Source organism: Grammomys surdaster, unplaced genomic scaffold (genome assembly GCF_004785775.1).
Source record: "Grammomys surdaster isolate TR1022 unplaced genomic scaffold, NIH_TR_1.0 168, whole genome shotgun sequence".
Classification (NCBI taxonomy): domain Eukaryota; kingdom Metazoa; phylum Chordata; class Mammalia; order Rodentia; family Muridae; genus Grammomys; species Grammomys surdaster.
This window is the reverse complement of record NW_021604616.1, coordinates 1348119-1367653: the sequence shown is the minus strand read 5'-3', so window position 1 is coordinate 1367653 and position 19535 is coordinate 1348119. Positions and strand designations below refer to the sequence as shown.

At 40.2% G+C, this 19535-nt stretch overlaps 1 protein-coding gene across 8 annotated transcripts in view; it reads right to left on the bottom strand.

Annotated features, from left to right (window-relative positions):
• The window catches only part of Epb41l2 (erythrocyte membrane protein band 4.1 like 2), a 167582-nt gene that overhangs the window by 13718 nt on the left and 134329 nt on the right, over window positions 1-19535 (bottom strand). Inside the window, exons 12-20 of one of the 8 annotated variants that reach the window (XM_028766446.1) lie at window positions 18883-19046; window positions 14735-14797; window positions 12823-12969; window positions 11535-11636; window positions 6627-6680; window positions 5877-6434; window positions 4066-4188; window positions 1940-2038; window positions 352-432 (exon numbers count right to left, since the gene is read on the bottom strand). In XM_028766446.1, coding sequence (XP_028622279.1) covers window positions 352-432; window positions 1940-2038; window positions 4066-4188; window positions 5877-6434; window positions 6627-6680; window positions 11535-11636; window positions 12823-12969; window positions 14735-14797; window positions 18883-19046 — 1391 coding nt within the window. The remainder of the gene's footprint in view (window positions 1-351; window positions 433-1939; window positions 2039-4065; window positions 4189-5876; window positions 6435-6626; window positions 6681-11534; window positions 11637-12822; window positions 12970-14734; window positions 14798-18882; window positions 19047-19535) is intronic. The other 7 variants (XM_028766449.1, XM_028766452.1, XM_028766447.1 and 4 more) reach the window with 7 other exon arrangements.

Here is a 19535-nt window from a genome sequence, read left to right as displayed (position 1 = left end):
TGCCTTAAAAATATTCAACAACTAAGGCATAAGAAATCTTGGTGGCTTTGTTTTGTTGTTTGATTTTTAGGAACTGTCACTAACTGCCATTTGTTTTAAAATGTGTGACAACTTGTTTTTAAACCAAGCCAATGGGTATCCCTTCACTGGTCACCAGAAGTCCCCACTATCTTACACGTCACTGCAGTGGATGATGAACAAACATCATGTTTTGTGCCAATGTACTCAAGACCTCTCACAGGATGGGATAGTCCAGGCTCAAGCATCTTTCCCTTCTAAGGAGGGAACTGGACTCCATCCAGGATGAACCAGGGGGCGACCAAACACAGATGTGACAGGCAAGGTACTTACCTGATCATGATCCAGAGCTGCATCTCCTGTGATCACAATGCGTTTCTCAATCCGTGTTTCAGAGATCCCGCCTTTCACAGTCTAAGGTTAGAAAGAAGAGACAATAACCAGAGCTGGCAAGTGGAGAATGAAGGCAAAGCCCAGTTTCCACTTGTCACTATCTTAAGACCAGGACACAGAGCAGTGTAAGACTCGGGCTCCAGAGATTCCTGTGCTGTACTTCTCAATTCAACAGAGTCCTATTGCTAAAGTTACTGCAGTATCATACGTGTCCTCTGATTGAAAGCAGCCCTGAAAATACCAACATTATGTGAAATGAAAATGGAACAGATACTATTTTAAAATCTAAGTTTCTCCATTGGGATAATCTACCACATTCCCTAAGTTTCTTCCTTATCAGTTGTCCAATTTTTGAAAAGGAAAGTAGAAAGAAGAACAAACTGTTTGGGATTTGTAGAATTATAAGCATTTTAGGTGGGTTTTATATTTAGGAAACAGTTTAATACAAGAGTTTTGATGCTTGATTCCAGTCATACAAATTGTTTTGTGAGTTCATTCAATTTAGTGCAATTTAAAAAATACTTGTATTTGTTTTAAGATAAGGAAATCGAGTGAGATTTTCAGCAAAGGTTTGAGCTGATAATTGCTTCCATGTGTGGTTGTGCACACAGACAGAGAGCACACTGTGCACTGGCTATGCAGAAGACTAGGGTGAAAAGAGACCCTGAATGAATGGCCTCACAAGAGTTACTGCTCAGGTGCAGCTCAGAGTACCCGGGGCATGCTGGAGATCCTTGGAGAGCCTCGGAAACAGAACACAGACAATACCAATCCTGAGAAAGCACACAGACAACCTCTACAACCTTCGCAATTCACATATCAAGTCACAAGCAGTGGCACTTAACTGAGAAATAATGCTTACCACTAGCTTTACAATTTGCTAGAATAAACACCAACATACATTGCATTTTTAATTCACAAAATCTCTTGCTATCTTTGTTTGCTTCTTTAAATTATTGTCTAGAAACATGGGAGACACATTTAAGACCATTAAGCACTAATCCAATGTGAAAACAGAAGCAAAATGCAATGTGGAAAGTCAGACTTGAATACACTGACATGCAGCAGAGTCAGCTGGAAGCTTCCTCCCCGGGTCGCAGTAGGTCAGGAGTGATAGTGATTTTTAGACATATAAGCCCCAGATGCAGCTGGTGCCATCAGGCCAAGGACTCTGGGTGATATAGTATCAAATGTTTAGAAAAGGCTCTGGGTAAATGTCAAGTCTACATACTAGGATTTAAATAAATGAGAGAAGTCTCACAGTTTTACTAAAGCACTACTGTCTATGCAGCTGTCTTAAATATAACTAGTCATATTTTTACCCCCATGTACTTTACAAAACTCAAATTTGGTTAAAACCAATTTGTCATTGGAGCCTGATTTCTTGTATACTTTAAGAAGGACATTTCAATCCGCTGGCACTGTCTGTGTCTTACTTAGAAGTGTGTAAAGGAACAAAGGAGCGATACAGAAAAGATCTGCTTGCCATGTACCATCCTCTCCTTAGGGCTCCCCTAGGTCGCTTTACCTTGGTGATGTGTGTGGTTGTCGTTGTTGACGCGGACTCAGATGTGATGGTTTGTGCGGTCAGTAACACGCCCGAATCACCACCAGCCCCGCCGTCAATCTTTGGACAGTTGGAGGAAAAATACAAAGTAATGCTTAACTTCCGTCATGTCAGAAAAGATCCCCCAACCAAAGTATGCATCGTCTAAGAGGTCACAGCTGGCAGGAGATCCTAGCTTCCTATCCTCTGCGTGTTGTAGTGGTGGTTCATGGTCCAGAGAGCAGCTGGCATTGTAAGCAAAACTGTGAAAACCATGATGTACAGAAACAAACCATGTCAGAACAAGGGAGAATGAAGGAGGAGGTGGGACTGTCAGTCAACTGAGAGGAAAGAGCATTTGTAGAAGCTAGACAAAGAACCTGAGAACCAGAGGAAGATGTTTCCAGTGACCAGAAGTACTGGCTTTGCTACTGTTTTTAAGCACAGGTGGGTAAAAATAGGTAAACATTTTCTCAGATTACTAAGTAACAGAACCTGCTGAGGACAGACTGAACTTGAATGATTTATTTACTTCTCTTAATATATTCTATAAAAATATATTCTCTTAATATAATCTATAAAATGTATGAAGTTCTTACAATGGTTGATATCTCATGAGTATATATATATATATATATATATATATATATACACACACACACACACACACACACACACACATATATATATGAGTGCACATAATAAAATGGATGTGTGGACACACACACACACATAAGCCATTGTATGTATCTTATACATTTATAAATTTGTTTACTTTAACACTAGAAGAGGCAGAAGATTGTAGAGTCTGCCAGGAAAAATAACAAAGCAAATTAATAGCTCAGTTATGTGAGAATCACGAACACAGCTGCCTATTTCCTGACATGAGCACAAGGAAGCTTCTCTCAAACTCACCTCAGGCACCTGAACCCCTTTCTGAGGGGCTTACCACATTGCAGACCTAGTCAGAGCAACATTCTCACAAACCTGCCCACAAGAAGAAGCCTGTTTGCTCTTATGTGGGATCCATGCACACATATAGATAACACACTTGAAACTGTTTTGAGAAATGTTGCATACATGTATACATTCAGTCTTAAACTATTTTGAGACCTGACATACGTCACCATACTGCATTCTTACCAGAGAAGGGCAAGCTATTTATCACATACATTTTTACACAGGTCCATTTTGAAATGATGAGCCTTTTGTTCCATTTAATTTGTTGATTTCTGTATGCATATGTTTGTGGAGCCCAGAGTACAGTGTCAGGTGTCTTCCTCAACTTCTCTCCATCTTGTTTTTCAGGCAGAATCTCTCACTGAACCCGAAGATTACCAATTTGAATTTGGCTGCACTGCCCACAGATCTTCCTCCTCAGCACCAACATTACAGTTTTGTACTACTCCCAGCTTTGAACAAAGGATCTGAACTCGGGAAGTACTTTACCATAAAACTAAGCAATCTCTCCAGCTTTCTTATCTAAAAACATCTTTGCAGAACCAGAGCCTGTGGAGCTAAAATCGAGTGTGCTGTTCCTGTAGTCACTTGAACACTGTTACATGGAATTCACTGCACGTCTACGGTAAATGACCCAGAGTAAAAGAGGGAAAGTATGTGGGTGTCTCTAATGACAGAATACAATCTGAGTTTACCTGGTCTGCCTTCATGAAGTCAGTGCATTGGGGAGCTTATAACACTACAAATCTACAGAATACATCACATCTAGTAAGCTTTGCAAGGTCATTTGATTCCCAAGAATGTGCACAGTTTTAGATACAACAGGCCAGAAAGGCCCCATAGTAACAGTACAGGGCTTGTGCAGTCTGTCTTAACTAACCATGTGCACAGCTCTTCTGTGGAAGTGCTAGGTCATCAACATGTACTTCCTCTCCTTCTCTAACTGAGATTTATCTTTAGGTACCAGAGATTGACTGCAGCTCTGTGTTTAAATCTAAGAAAGCAACAGAGCTAGTCATATTGTTGGAACAGTTGCAATGTGTGAAAACTTATGTCAAAGCTAGGAACAGGGGAAGACACCGAAAACAGAAATACTCATACTTAACAAGAAAGGGGATTCAAACAGTGTCAATCTTGAGCTGTTGTACCTGTGGAGACTCATATGTGATGGTTTTGGTCTCGGTTTGAACAATGGGGACTTCCTTGGTGGAGATTTCTGTCCTTTGTGAGGCATCAGAAATTGTTACCATCTCTGTTTTTACCACTGGTGGCTGAGGTAGAAAAGGAAGGGAAAGATAAATTCTAGTGGTCATGAAGTAGAAGTGTTTAAAGGAACCTTCAAAAATAATTGTTAAAAAATATTCAAACACATACTCATGCATGGAGAGAGTAAAAGCAAATAAAGTAAAAGATATAAAAGATTTATGTCTCCTTCAAGTATATCACACACACACACATGTATGTGTGTATAGACACACATATGTACATATATACATTCTTCCCCCCACACACACACACACACACACTAAGCTAACACAGTGGCTCCCTAAACTGCATTACTCTTCTGACTGTGCTGGTCCTAAACCACTACACTGGTACATGTACATTCTACTTTGGAAAAAATAAAAGATAACAGTGTGTACTGTACAATGGTAAGTTCGTACTTTTATCTTTACTGAAGCTTAAAGAACCAAATGTGAAGGCTTACTGTTTTTGATTGTAAACTCCATGAACCAAGATTTGCTCTCCCCACCCCCCAATTTCTGATACTATTATCAGAAGTATATTTTCAAGTATGAGTATTTTCAATCACACTCATCTGAAAATTTGCTTCCTTTTGCATTAAGTACAATAAAATGTTATATCTAAAAGTAGTCAATCAGTGTTGTGTGAAGTGCTCTGAATGATTTTAAGCATGGAGAGAGGTCCAAAGTCTGTTAACCCTTCTGGGCAGCCACAGCATAGCAGACTACAGCACTACCAAATAGTAGAGCACGCCTTTGAGAGAAAGCTCTCAACAGGTAGAACTAATTAAATAGAAAAGGTAGTTCAGAGTGTTCAAAAGACTCTTGAGATGTCTTTCCTGAACTGAAATATGAAATTTAAAGTAAACTACTTACTCCAAAACAAAGCCACTTAAAGATTGTCCACTCCATCAGAGAGAAAATGCTGATAAATCCTGACAACTGTGGGCATTCTAGAATTGACAGACACTCCTGTGCAAGTAAACTATCACAGGAGTCAATGCTCCTCACCATCAAGAACCAATCTGAGAGGAATATACAAGGTTCTCTTTCTTGAAAATAAAATGAGGAAATACAACTAATATAGATTGGTCTACAAAATAATGGCAAACAGTCCAGGACTGACGGAAGAACGTGAAGTGTGTGCTTCCAGTGGACTGCTTAGTCCTTGGATGTCACGAAGACTTAACCAAACCACACTCTCCCTGGACTCTAAAGACAAGTCACAGTGGCACTCAAGAAATAATGTTCTCCCCCACCACCTCAGAGCAGCTGTTGTGAGCTCTAAGGAGGAGTGAGAAGATGCAGAGAGTCACAGTCATTACCTCAGGAGCACATACTAAACTCACAGCCTCTCAACTCTCAACAGTACACACACATTTAACTATATAACCCATGAGAGAAGGCATGTGATTGAGGAAGGCATGCAAAGAAAGACAAGAAAGCATCCAGAACATGCGAAGGAAACCTGGATGGGAACAAGAAAGCAGATGATGCAGCTGCAGCTGGCCTGCGGGCAATCCACTGCAGCAGAGAAGATAGCAAGTGTGACCTGCAGAGGAGCTACAAAGCAGTGCCTTCCCTTCTTCCCATGAGACAGAAAAACCATTCTTGCTGAAAGAGCTGAAGGAGAATCAGGAGACGGTGAAGAATGGCAGGCATTTGCACCTGAGAAACAGCGCTCTAGCTTAGCTCATGCTGAGACACCCATTTACCTCTGAACAACAAATAATCTCTGGTAAACCATCAATGTCAAGATGGGGCACCTCTCCATTAACTTTGTGCTGGTCGTCCTCTGCTTCTTCTCTCATGTCTTGCTCAGCAGTGCCTCCGTGTGCACCCTTCTCTCCCGGTAACTTTTGGGCAACTACATTTTCCTGGGCCTCTGTTTCTACTGGGAGCACAGCGGTCCCTGCTTGTCTGTCTGGGATGGCTTCGGGCATTGCTGCCTCCCTCTCTACTACCTTGGCTCCTGGGCCGGTCTCTTCCTCCAGCTCTTCATCACACTCCTGCTCTTCCCTTATGGTGCCCTCGGTCACTCGGTGGTGGGGCTGGTACTCGCCCATATCCTCCTCGCTTTCGCTGCTGCTGCTGCTCTCAGAAGACAGGGAGGTGGAGTCTTTGTGTGCCACCGGCTCCACCTTACGAGTCTCCCCAGGACCACTCCCCGGTGAGATCTCTTTACCATTCACTTCTTCTGTGATTACGCTTCCGTCTTTCCCCACCTCTGCCTGCTTCTTCTCCTCTACTACACTCAGAGTCTCATGTGAACTCTGTACAAAAACAAGACGGATGAGGGAAAACAAAAACATGTGAATAAATAAAAACAATGGAAGCCCAAATTAACTGATGGCAGATTCATGTCATGAAGAACAACAAGATGACTGTGATGTGAACTGAAAGGGAAGCGGGAACATGAGGTGGATGAGAGGTGTGAGGGAATGGCATTAACATGGAAGGAGAACCTTAACAGCGTCCCTGGTTCCAGTGCAAAGCCCTTCCGACGTGGGAGGATGAGTCTGTGAAACAAAAAGCAACCAAGGACACAAAATCAATATGATTTTACCTCAACAACCACCAAGACAGACATGTGACAGCGCAAACATAGAACAGCAAGAATTAACCCTACTGCACCCTGCGCTCAAGGTCACACACAGGACAATTAGACAAATGCCACAACACTTACAAAAACAAACAACAACAACACAGCCAATATTCTCACAAAGAAATGTTTAAAAATTATTAGGACTATTTATGGACTTGAAAATGCTAAGAAAAATATGCTCTTATACTTAACTAATCAGCTTAAAGGATAAATTTTACAACTTAGAAATCTATTCCTCAAATACTTTAATCTGAATCTAGAACAAGGGCTGGGACCCCAAGTCCTAAATAAATGCAGCATCAAGGATGGACTGACTGACTGACTGACTGACTTCTTCCTCTTTGGATGGTGCTTTTAAAAAAACATTTTGGATTGGCAAAATCGTGGTTGGTTTCAAACAGCTATTAACATTAAGATGTTCATTCTAGAAAGTTATTTAATGCCTCAATTTGTAATAGAGATATAGTAACATAAATTACTGTAGTCCAGTATTAACTAGGACGCAGGGTTCTTTTAGAGTAGGCTCAATGCTTCACGCTACCTTATATTTACAGAAATAAAGCAGTGAGGCAAGTTCATATCCTTGTAGCACTTCTATTAGTGACCTAACCCCCCCCCAAAAAAAATAACCCAGCTCCGGGCAGCAGTGCTATTTACTCAAAAATATGACCCACACTGAATGCAGATGTGCAACAGTCCTCTGACCCTGTTGGATGTCAACTGTTGTGCCATCAAGACACTAACTGTACTTAGAGGTTTTCCTAATAGACATCAGTCACATCACGGGTCCCAGCAACCAAGGACACCCAGAGCTAAGTGATGCAACTGTCTGTAGCTCCTACAAACATGCTACAGATTCTGTGACTGGTTACTCTGAAAGACATGCAACTGCATGTCTGAGTTGCTCAAAATGCATACCATGGAAGAATGTGATCAAAGAACAAGGAATCGCCTTTCCAGTTCCACCGAAAACTCGGGAGTTTCAGATATTAACCTGAGAACCTCAAGCCTGTTTTTACAAGCAAATAACATTTAACTACAGACTCCTCCAGAGATGAAGATGCCTAGTGCTCAGAGCATCTCTAAGGGGCATATCTCCTGCTTACTACAGGCCAGTGGCAGAACTGTTACTGAGCCTCAAATGGCTAGACAGGTTTGGCTTTCAGGATTCTAGAGGATCATTCCAACATACTTAGCACAGCAACTCTGGTCGGGCATGTGAATGCTGTTTTAAATAATAAACTACCAGAAGATACCTGGAGTTTGGGTTTTGAACTTGAGCTCTGGGAAGTTCTTAGCTGGCTCTGCTTAGATGAGTTTTTCTTTATGTAATAACTGCAACTCTGATCCTCAGTGCTTTAAACGGTTTCCCAAATTCTGGCATTCTCCGCAACCCCCACCTATGAGAGTTACTCTATAATCATATTCACTGTTTCCTGATGTTTCTCCCAGTGACTTCACTAGTAAGTGGAAGGAAAGGTACCTAAATGTCCCCAAAATGAAAATTTGGTTTCATGTGCTTTTAGTAGAGGGGAAATGAAGTAAAATGCACCTCAGGCAAGCGTGAAAAGGGCGCAGAAGAAAGCAGCTCTCTGGGTGCATTAGCGTTCACAACAGTGCCCTCTGCTGTCCAAGTGGTGGATGAAGGCAAGGAGGCTTTCACACTATGAGAAAAGCCCTGTCCACTAAACAAAATGGATGTTATCTCTTCTTCTAGGCTCTAGAGGTCAGAAAAGGAAGAGCAAAGAGTTAGCAATACATCAGGATAGACAGCAGTGACCTACTGAAGGAAAGAAGGTTACACTAGAAAGAACAACAGAACAGCATACAATGAAAGGAAAAATGAGAATTTTGGAGATAAAAGCAGGCTAAAGTGAAGGCTTGCCTGAATGCCAGCTTCTGCACCTTGACTGACAATTTCTGGCAGCTGTAACCTACAGAAGCCATTTATCAATGAACTATAACAAACAGTACCCCCAAACCCTCAAACACTGCTGGGGTGGCCCCTCGGTCACTTCCACAGAGAATGATCTCTCCAGCAGCCCCTACATTAGAAATGCTTCATTCCTGAGCTGGATCCTGCTCTCCATGGGCTTCCCTATGCACTCTGGATCTGACCGCCCTAATGACAGAAGCATAACCAGTAACTCCTGTGCTCTCTCCCCTACTGCATATAACTGCAACAAACAGTCCTGACAGAAGGGAGTGGGGTCCGCTTTTTTCCCCCAAAAAAACAGTCGGAAAAAATACAATCCCAAAATTTGAAAACTCAATATCCACGCACTATCCCTTAACCAAAACTGAGAGAGTAACAGAGAAGCTGTGACGAGCCTCAGAGACTTGAGAATGTCATAAAGAATGAACTGGGGAATCCCGCCAACCCTCCCATTCCCACCAAGTGGAACTTTGTGAGAATTCTTAATAAACCACATTCTCCAGCGATCTTTTAAAAAGATAAATGCTTGTCAAGTATAAAGTGTTCTTCAGAATGGGAGAGTGTGGAAGTCCTTAAAATTTTCAGCAGAGAAAAAAGTTTCTGATCTTAATAGAAATTGTGAAATTAACGTGCTACGCACTGAATCAAGTATTTTCGAAAGTCTCTTAATGACTGGAAATGTTGCACACACTGAGTGTTTGCCTTGTATGCTCAGCATCCTGGGATCAATCCTCAGTACTGTAGCTCCCCAAAGTACCTCAAAACAACAGTGGAGCTCATCTCTCAGAGGGAGGCACAAGGGAACACAAGTTGTAGAATACACAATGGTTACTTACTCATTAAAGACAAAAATCTATTGGCTTCTAATTTTCTGTTCTACCCCCAAAATTCTTCATGGTCAAACTAAAGTCATTTTGAAAATTCAATGTATTTATTTTTTAAACAAGATACCACTTCTTAAAAAAAAAAATACCTAAACACACAAACCAACCAACCACCTAGATGGTTGGGTAGAGATGAGAGATGGCTCAGCAGTTAGGAGCCCTTGTTCTTGCAGAGGACCCAGGTTCGATTCCCAGCACCCACGAAGTGATTCACAAGCATCTGTAACTCTGGTTCCAGGAGATTTGATGCCTTCTCTTTGACTTCTCTGGACACCAACCACACATGAGGTATATATGCATATATGTAGGCGAACACTCATACATAAAATAAAAATGAATAAATCTTTTATTTTTCTTAGACCCATATTATAAGAATTTGGAAATTTTAAGCACATACATGTACATTTTTCCCACTTTTCAATAATGATTATTATCCAAAGATAAATAAGAAACCCTAGAAAATCAACAGTGAAAGGGAGACATAAAAAAAACTGAAATGACAGCTCGAGTCAGCACCTGAGCAGACTGAACGAATACTTCCAATAGTGGTGTGCTACCTCAAGAGAAAAAATAACACAGACAAAAGGCCTATAACGGTTTCATAGATGAGGCAACCAGACAAGAGGAGCTAGATTACCATATATATATATCACATATATATTACACATATATATGGCATATATTTTATACATATGACAGAAAATACAGTCATTTCAAGTGTATATAATCCCTTTAGGAATCCCTGATTAAACATCACATAATTTTACTCTATATTTTATACTGAACATTCATAAAATATGAGATCCAGAAAAATGATAATTTTAAATATCTTCACCAAAAATCTAGGTAATAATGCCAAAAGTCCTTATCAAACGATGCCATTTGAGCTGGCTTCTGTGCACCTGATTACTATTCCTTCATCATTTACCCATTTCGGGTCCTTAAGGCTTGAACCTCAGCAATTGCATGTGCTCTTCCTTTAGAATGGAAAGGTCTTCGGTCTAACTTTCTTACCATTAAGAACCCACTTTAAACGCTACCTCCTCCTGACCCTTCTAACGCACACTAAGATTTACCTTTGACATTCTTATCATATGACACTATCACTGAACCTGTGTGCCTGCTGCCTCTCTCCCCAGCAGACTCTAAGCTCTTAGGGCTAACAAGCCAGTTAAGCACCCAGAGCAGGCGAGTACAGTGGAAGGAAACGGAAAGCTGGTTTCCTCCCTTGTGACACATACTCAGGGTACAGAGAGAAAGAACCTGCTGCATACAACAATATAGCTTTTGTTACATTAAAAGTCTGGAAAAAGAAAATGCAAACGTTTCCCACATGTGATTAGTAAGTTATGAACCAAAGCAAAAGTAATATATTCTAATAGCAGCATCATGTACCTAAAGGGACAGTACAGTGCACTCCCATGAGGCTCCATTGCCAACCACAAGCCACATGTGTTAAATGATGGATCATGGATCACCTAACATGGTTGATAGTCCTGTAATTCCATACGCTCAAAATGCAAGTAAGGTGTTAAGATAGGATGTTTCCTCCCAATGTCCCTAGAGTCCTAATGCACAGGAGACTAATTTTTGATAACTTTGTTTTGTCTTGTTTTTCCAGACATGGATTCTCTGTGTAGTCAACTGTCCTAACACTCACTCAGCAGACTAGGCTGGCCTTGAACTCACAGAGATCCACTTCCCTCTGCTTCCCAAATACTGGGATTAAAGGTGGTCATCATCATGCCTTTTGTTTTTTGTTTGTTTGGTTGGTTGGTTCTTTTTTGTTTTTTTCCTCTGAGTAACCTTGGCTGTTACAAGCCTAACTTTTTAAACATTCAAAAACTATTTGAAAGATAAATTGGCATTAAGAATCATATTTCTGTCTGTGAGCAGAAATGCCTGGAGGAGAGGAGCGGAAGCAGACACAGTGACGAGAGGTGAACACCTTGTGCGCCTGAGCTGCCTCTTCAGATGTCTGTGTTGCTCCCACCAGGTACTTCTCCAACTTCGAGGTCAGAATATCCTTGAAAAGATTCTGGCTTTTTCTCTATTGTTTTAAACAATGACACAATCAACACAAAGACACATGCATCACACCTCAGCAACACGAACATAAAAGGACATGTGGAGCAGTGGGGCAACGGGACAGACCAGACGGAACAGTACACAGAGGAAGGCTGTTCAGTTCTAGGTCTGAAGCCACTGCTGCTCTGGAAACTGCAGACCAAGCTGCTGAAGCTACTGGTTTTTCAGCCAGCCAGTAAATGCTGGTTTCCTCCTTCCCAACGCCCAGCATGGAGCTTATTTAATTTGACAGGTTTTATTTTTCAGTTCAACAACTGCTTTTGTTCACTGGTTTTTAAAGCTCTGCTTTCCATTCAGTGCCATGAACTTAGAAACTTATTACTACTAGAGGCTGTGCTCTCAGGAGGGGCAAGCAAAACCAGCATTGGAGTATCAAAACCAAACATCTATAATTGGGCAGTAGTCACTACAGAATGAAAGGACATAAAAAATTGTACCATAGAAGCTTTCAAAAGTGAAAAGCAAATTATACCAATCTCCTCAAGAAGAATGTGCCCATTAACTATATCTGGAAGCATCAAGAAAACAAATAGGGGCAGCAATGGAATGGATGCAGAGATATTTTGAGAGGATTCTAAAGGCAACCCTCAGTGACTATAAGCAGCAGGCCTTACCTTCTGTAAAAACAAAGAAGAATATTTGGGGCTCATTGGTGTTTATGTTTTGCCAAGAAGTTTCATAAGTGTATTGATGTACAATATTCCATAATTATTTCAAAAATTTTCAACAGAGCTCATTAATCTCAAAGGTAAATCTTAACTCCTTATCTTCATAGTAATGACCTTGAGCTAATATACACAATATATTTTCCTTCACAAACTGAACATTCTTATTTGAGAAGCCAATAAGTAAGCTTCTTAGATACAATATTATATTAGTTCCTGAGTTATCCTAACAATTCAATACTACATTTTTATTACCTAAATACAATGATAAAATTACTCTGAAAATATTTCCAAAGTACTTTGAAACTCATAAAATTTACCTAAGAATTAAGCCAAAAATATTACATTGTTAATACTTAGTAGTTTAAAAATTGTTAGCAATATAAAAGAATTTATGTGGGAACATTTTCTAACGTCTAAGAATCAACAAACAAGATGCAGGAGCACGTGAGACACAGAGCCGACAGGCAGCCAGTGACATACCGCTTGTGTCTGGAAGGACAGAGGTGTGACACGCCGCTTCTCCCATTCACTGGGGCGAGGCTCAGGTGTGGACTCCATGAAATGGCGCTTGAGCTCACTAATACTAGCCTGATGTTTCAGAATGGCCTCCTGGGCCTTATCCAGGTCCTAGCAACATGTAACATGACAAAGGGGGATCCAGGACGAGAAACCCAGCAGGGCAAAAGCAGAACCAAAAAAATATGATAAAGTAAACTTATGATTCAAAAATGTAATAAAGCAAGAAAAATGCCAAGTCTCAAAAGCCATATGGTTATCTGTCGATAGTCCTGAGTTCATAAAAATTTGAAAACAAGGTCATTGAGTTATTTTACTCATATCTGAATGATTTTAATTTCTTCTCTGTTCGAGATTTTAAATCATTTAAATTACTCACATTAGAAGGGAGCCATGGAACTGACTATGATGGCTAAGAATCCATATACACACGCTTGGATTTAAATAGCAGCCTAAGATTTTGTTAGCACAAATGTATCTTTGTGATAAAGACTCTTACTAAATTATATTCTGTGAATACAGTAAAACAAAGAAGGATAAACTTAAGAGACACATTTAGCTGAAAGGGAGGAAGCTTATCCAGAACTATCACCAAAAGTAGAAAAACCAAGGGACAGCTTTGTCAGGAAATTACAAATGCCAGTGGCTTTTAATTCTTAAAGAAAAAGAATAACTCCTTCCAGAGACCGTTGCTGCTTGGTCTCTCTAAATGAAGCGCACACTGGTCTCATGCAATAACGAAAACAGGTGAAACCCAGCCACTTCATGAACACAAGAAAAAAGCCTGTAGGTTCTACTGTCACTGCTGTGGGTCCCAACGAATCAGAGATTCAGCGGACTTAAAACAAAAAAAGCACAACAACAAAATCAAAACAAAATAGAAACTGGCTCTGGTAAGTAGTGCATGTATAACCACTGTTCAGGAATTTGAATTAACAGAACTTTAAATGTTTGTTGTATTTCAGAAGTAACAGGCTGCCTGTAGATTACAGCCCCACTCCATTAGAACATGCATCTGCTAAATTAGCTGATCCACAGTCCTGCGCAAGCATAATAGCTCACCATGAGCTTCTATAGACATTGCAAAACCTCATGAAACCCTCAAACTGTCCATGGCATAGGAAATGACTGGCTTGAGATCAGGCACGTTTCTTGCATCTGGTCACAACAGTGTTACTTATTATACTTTACAGCACTTTAGTAAGTTAAGCAACAATACATTTTAACATTATCAAAGCTGCCAAAGCAACTGAAGAGATTAGTCAGATTACTAGAGCTGCAGGTGTCCCTGAATATTCTGCACACTTTACAGTTCCCAATGTCTCTATCTGTAGCTCTCTTCCTCCCTTCCATTCCACCCCTCTCCTCTGTTCTTTTCTTTTAGTAGGGACGATCCTATTCTAGCATGTTCTCAGGTCCAACACTTTACAGGGACCACACACCTCATCACATAGATCATAGTGGGACATTAATCAGGGGAAGCCATAGTTCAAGGGTCAAGTGAGTGGGCCAACATTATATAAAAATTACTTACTTTGTTTGACATATATTAAACTCGTTTGTGTTACTTCATATTGTATAGCTTAAAGGTGATCTATTAGGGAAATGGGCTTATTTAGTAAGGAATAAATATAATTTAAATAAAAAGAACTTTTTTCCCAAGCTGTCAGTTTGAGAACTTACAGTAGATATATTCCTATTTACCCCATCTAAGAACCAAGGTGGACTGGTAGCATGCACTCCCAAGTTCAATAGCCCCATGCATTGCATGCACCGTGCTTGAAAAGAGCAGCCAGCCAGTCTGTGCGTGACCTCCCGTCCACAGCAGCCTGGCAGCCAGGGGACAGAGTGCAATGCTTTCTTAGATCATACAAACCTCCAACATTAAATTGCTATGTCTGACATAAATATTATCCCCGTCTACTCTCAAGGTATTTTTCTGTGAAATTAAATCACACACAGGGAGAAAAGGCAAATAAACACAAGTATATCAGTCAACAAGCACCAAAAATAACCCAGAATTTCATAATCTAAGATTTTAAAATAATAGAGAATAAAAATCTTAAAAGCCACAACAAACAAAACTCAGGTAAAACCCCAAGAGTACATTCCACCATCATCCCCTAGACCTCCCAACCCCAACCAATGGAGTAGCAGGCAGCAGGCACTTATTATTTAACATAGAGGAAGCAGACACCTGCTCCGGGCACATCGCTGCATCTTCCATCTTCCCCTGCAAAGCCACTGGCCACATAGGCAGAGAGGAGGGCTCCCCGAGGGCTCCACCACCAGGGCGGAGATGCTGTGTCCAACTGAATGGTGCAGCAGCATAAGCTTGCTCCAGGCCCTGAAGACACGCTAAGCCCGTGGCTGTCCTCACCTAGCTGCTGTACATGATGAAATGGTCCTGTGGGTGGGTGGGTTGGACAAGGGCGGCTCACTCTTTCTCAGCCCCTAGAGTACGCTCTACTTTTAAGAATTTTCTTTTTTAAGCAGAAAAATGAGAGTGCAAAGATGGCAAAACCCAAGTAGTGATGGTACAGAGACACTAAATTTGTCTGCAGCTCTGAGTAGGCTACAAACTTTACATCATTATACACTGTTCCATCAGTTTTTAAATATAGATTTTCTTCAGGCAAAATTAGCCAATTAGCTTTTTTCATATTAAAATGGGTATTTAAAAATATTCTTTCAAATGCAGCCACTTTCATGCCATAAAATATTTATGCAGTTTTCTGCAGTTGGATACATCCAAATATTTAATGACCCCAAAATCAATTTGGAAGCAGGACTAAGAAATATTGAGTAAATGTTGACACTACGAGACTCATGTCAGAGACAGAAACAGACACAAAAAGAACATCAGCTTCCCAGGCTAGCCCATCCATGTGCTCCTCTCCGAGGCTGCCCGAGTTGGAAGGAATCTTGTTTTCTAACCATTCCAGGGTGTGTGTGAGACGTAAATGGGAGCTAAGAGCTTTCTTCCTCACCTCTGCATCAGTGACAAACATGACACAGCCACTATACGTTTGTGAGGGGTCAGCCTCTACTTTCTTGGTTAACATTTAATCCACTAAAATGTTGATCTGTGGTTATTTCTCAAGTAAATTTAAAGAATTACAATTTCTCCTACAATGATGTATTTTTTCCATTTCTTGTATTTTTTTTATGTTTGCGTTGAATTCTGTGATATATACTCTGTGTTGATAGAATCCCTAAGATATAAGACACTTAACTTAATCAACCAGACCATACTGAACAATAATTAAAAATGTGTTGCACATGCTAAGGCTGACTTCCTAGTAGTGCAGAGGAAGAACACTTCAAACAAGCTCTTACACAAATGTAAGAAGTCTCAGACACCTGATTTTAAATACATAAGAACAGAAAGGCCAACCTCTCATATCTAGTCTAATATTCAAAGCCATGGTTCATTTTAATACACACTAAAACAGAATTATCATCTATCTTATAAAATGCCTGATAATGACTCTTATATAACTACACAATTCAGGGTAGAAGAAAGAAGACTAAATAAAATTTATCTCCTTGGTCCTCAAATGCTAAAAGTACATCAGATGTGGAGTTTCTGAGATGCAGAAACATCAGGAGTGAAATTTACATACAGACTTGGCTCATAAGTGCAAGTGCAAACTTGAATTTAGCTCAAGATTAAATACTAAGTTCTCCTGATACATGTCGATTACAGTTATGCCCAAAACATTCTAAGTTTTGTTTTAAAACAATGTTCACATGCTTACGGAACGAACTGTTACATATCTTCAAAACAATGTCAATATGAATGCTTAAGGACACTACAGATTCCCAGCTCAGACACTCCTTTAACAACCTAGCATGACCTACGATATTTATAAAATGACCTTACCAGTTTGCTCTGAATTTAGAATGTGTATAGACCTGGACTTCAGATAGCAATGCAGAGAAGTGTCTTAACTTATTGCTCATGCACATGTGTGTGTAAATGTGTACATACTTCCTTGAGGGTAGTCAGTAAAATTGATGCACGTGTTTAGACTCTATATTAGAAAGGGGATGTAACAAGAACAGGTGGGTAGCCTTTGGACACTAGCTTATGAAGACATGGTGGACACTGCTTCTTCTTCCTCTGGCTTGCCATTCAAATCACAGTCATAAAAAACACGAAGTGCGGTGGCCTTCCCCTCCAGATAGCAGAGGGCTAGTGCCAGAGGAAGGGAAAAGGTAAGAGATAAGGCAACTGACTGAGAAGCCGAGAGCAGCAGCCCGAAGCTGAGGATGAGTGAAGGGATGAAGGAAGGCGATGTGATGGGGACATGATGCCGGACGTCAGCCGGGAGGAAAGAAACCCAGAGCTTGGGGAGGCTGGGGAATGCCAGGTACCCATCTTCATCAAGAAGGGATGGGAAGCCAGAGGCAAAGCATTTGTGAAAGGTAAAGGAAAAGTAACCCAGTTCAGCATCCTTAGGGACAGCCGACTTGAGAGTCTTCTCATGCATCAAAGGACCATCAGGTAGAGGAGGGGCTACAATAGAATCTAAGACAGGATCCAATGTGGCCACCTCAGGGTCACCCTGCTCTGATGGTCCACCCATAGAAAGTAGCTCGAAGCTATCTAGTGTGGTCTGATCAGCCTCCCCAAAAGGGTCTTCCTCTGAAATGTCTGACAGCAAGTCCACTTCAGGTACTGGCAGGAGGTATGGGGGGAAAGACGAAGTACAGCAAATGAGAGGTGATGGAGGGCACATGCACACAGTCTATTTTAACAACAACCCATGGTATGAATTCCACAATGGTTATGTTCAAAGGAATAAGAAGGAAACAGGAGAAGAGAAGAAACATTAGTGAAAACTTCATTCCCGAGTAGGTTTCATAAAAACAGTGATTAAAAACTTAACTAAATAATCCACTTTTAAGGAGAGAAACTGGACTTCTTTAATCACATAAAATTTACACATATGATTATGAGTTTTTAACTAAGATTACTCAAACCTAGTTGCTGACACATATATCAAAAATGCTAGAAATGCTCATAAAACGAGTCATTTGTAGAACTTAATACAAGAACATTTGTTGTCCAGATTTTTTTTTACAATTACATATATCAACTTGACAACCTGAACAGAAATACTGAACTTTCTCTTCAGCAGTGGTTTTCTCAGATACTCTGTAAGCATAATTTAAAAGATTTTGACCACTTAGCACTTGAAGGATATCAGTGCTTGCAAGAACTCCTACAGTACCGGCAGATGCTTCAGCTACAGGAACTTTCATTCTGCATGTCTTTATGTTTTTCAAAGCCAGAGTTAAAAAAGCATGGTATGTCAAAAGGATCATTCAGGCTCTGTGTGTGTTTGTGTGTGTGTGTGTGTGTGTGTGTGTGATTTATTTCCAGTGTTACATATAAAATAATGCTTTGTGCAAGCACTGAAATGATTTGTGAGGAGCTCAAAAGCTCTTTAGTCAAGTGACTGGCAGCCACTTGACTTTAGTAACAATAACAAAACTGACAGACGTGAAAATGTTCTGCCTTCTTCATTCACTATAGTGCAAGCACAAACAAGGCGGAGACAGCATATAAGCTTGCACTCGTGCACAGCTAAGGATTATTAGTACATTTTCTTCATAAAGAATATCTTGATTCATCTAAAAAATTAAGTCAATGTAATAAGACAGGGATTACCTTTAAAGTTGACTAGCAATAAAATATGCAAATTTCAAACCACATGGCTTTTATCATTGGGAAGTCAACTGATAATAAACTAAGAAAACAGGAAATGCCAGTGCATTGCTTTCTTATAGTTGTATAATTTACTCTGTTCTTACATTATTATAATTTATACTGAAACTAGTATTTTACTCTGAAAAATAATAAAAACACAGTTAGAAATCACAGTGTAAAGCAGTCTCCATTTGAAACATGGAAGATTGTAAGCATGGGTTAAACCATGACAAAATACTAAAAGCAGCAAAGAGCCTCTGATCTGAGCATCCTTCACAGCAGCACAAGTGCTTAAAGGGCCGTACCTTTCCCACAGTGAGCAGGGGTGTGGCTTTTGGTGGGCTTTTGCCTTCCCTCCGGCCATCCTGGATGGTAGTATAGCTGATAACTCCAGGGCCAGGCACTGATCCCTCTCCAGGAGGGGCTGGAAAATCCTTCATAAGATTTTGATCCACAACACCAATCGGGGCTAATCAGAGGATAAGTTGAAATAAATACATTAGACATTAGTGAATATAAAGCTTTGAAGACTATAACCCTTTAACCAAATGTAGCTAGAACATAGTGTTTGAACTTTGGATATATCAATATGTAATATAGATTTGTTTTTAAACTAATATAAAACTCTACTAATATTCTGAGTTTTAAAAAATTAATCCATTCAGCAAATTAGATTTTTGAGCATGAGGTTCACCCAGGAATTGGCCAGTAGGAGGAGCTCTTGGTCTGACTGGAGATTACAGAATTACTATGTAACTACTACTTTGTGGTATCTGATCAGTCCTAAATCTACCTTTCAAAAAACTAACTATCAAAATGATTTTTTTCAAGGGGTTTTAAGAAATCCCCTGAAAATTAACTTATTTGCATACTAAAAGATAGTAGATTTAAGAATCTACCCATCTAATATTTTTTGTTTTTCTGACACTTCTGAACTTCTCAACCTGACCAGTGCCCA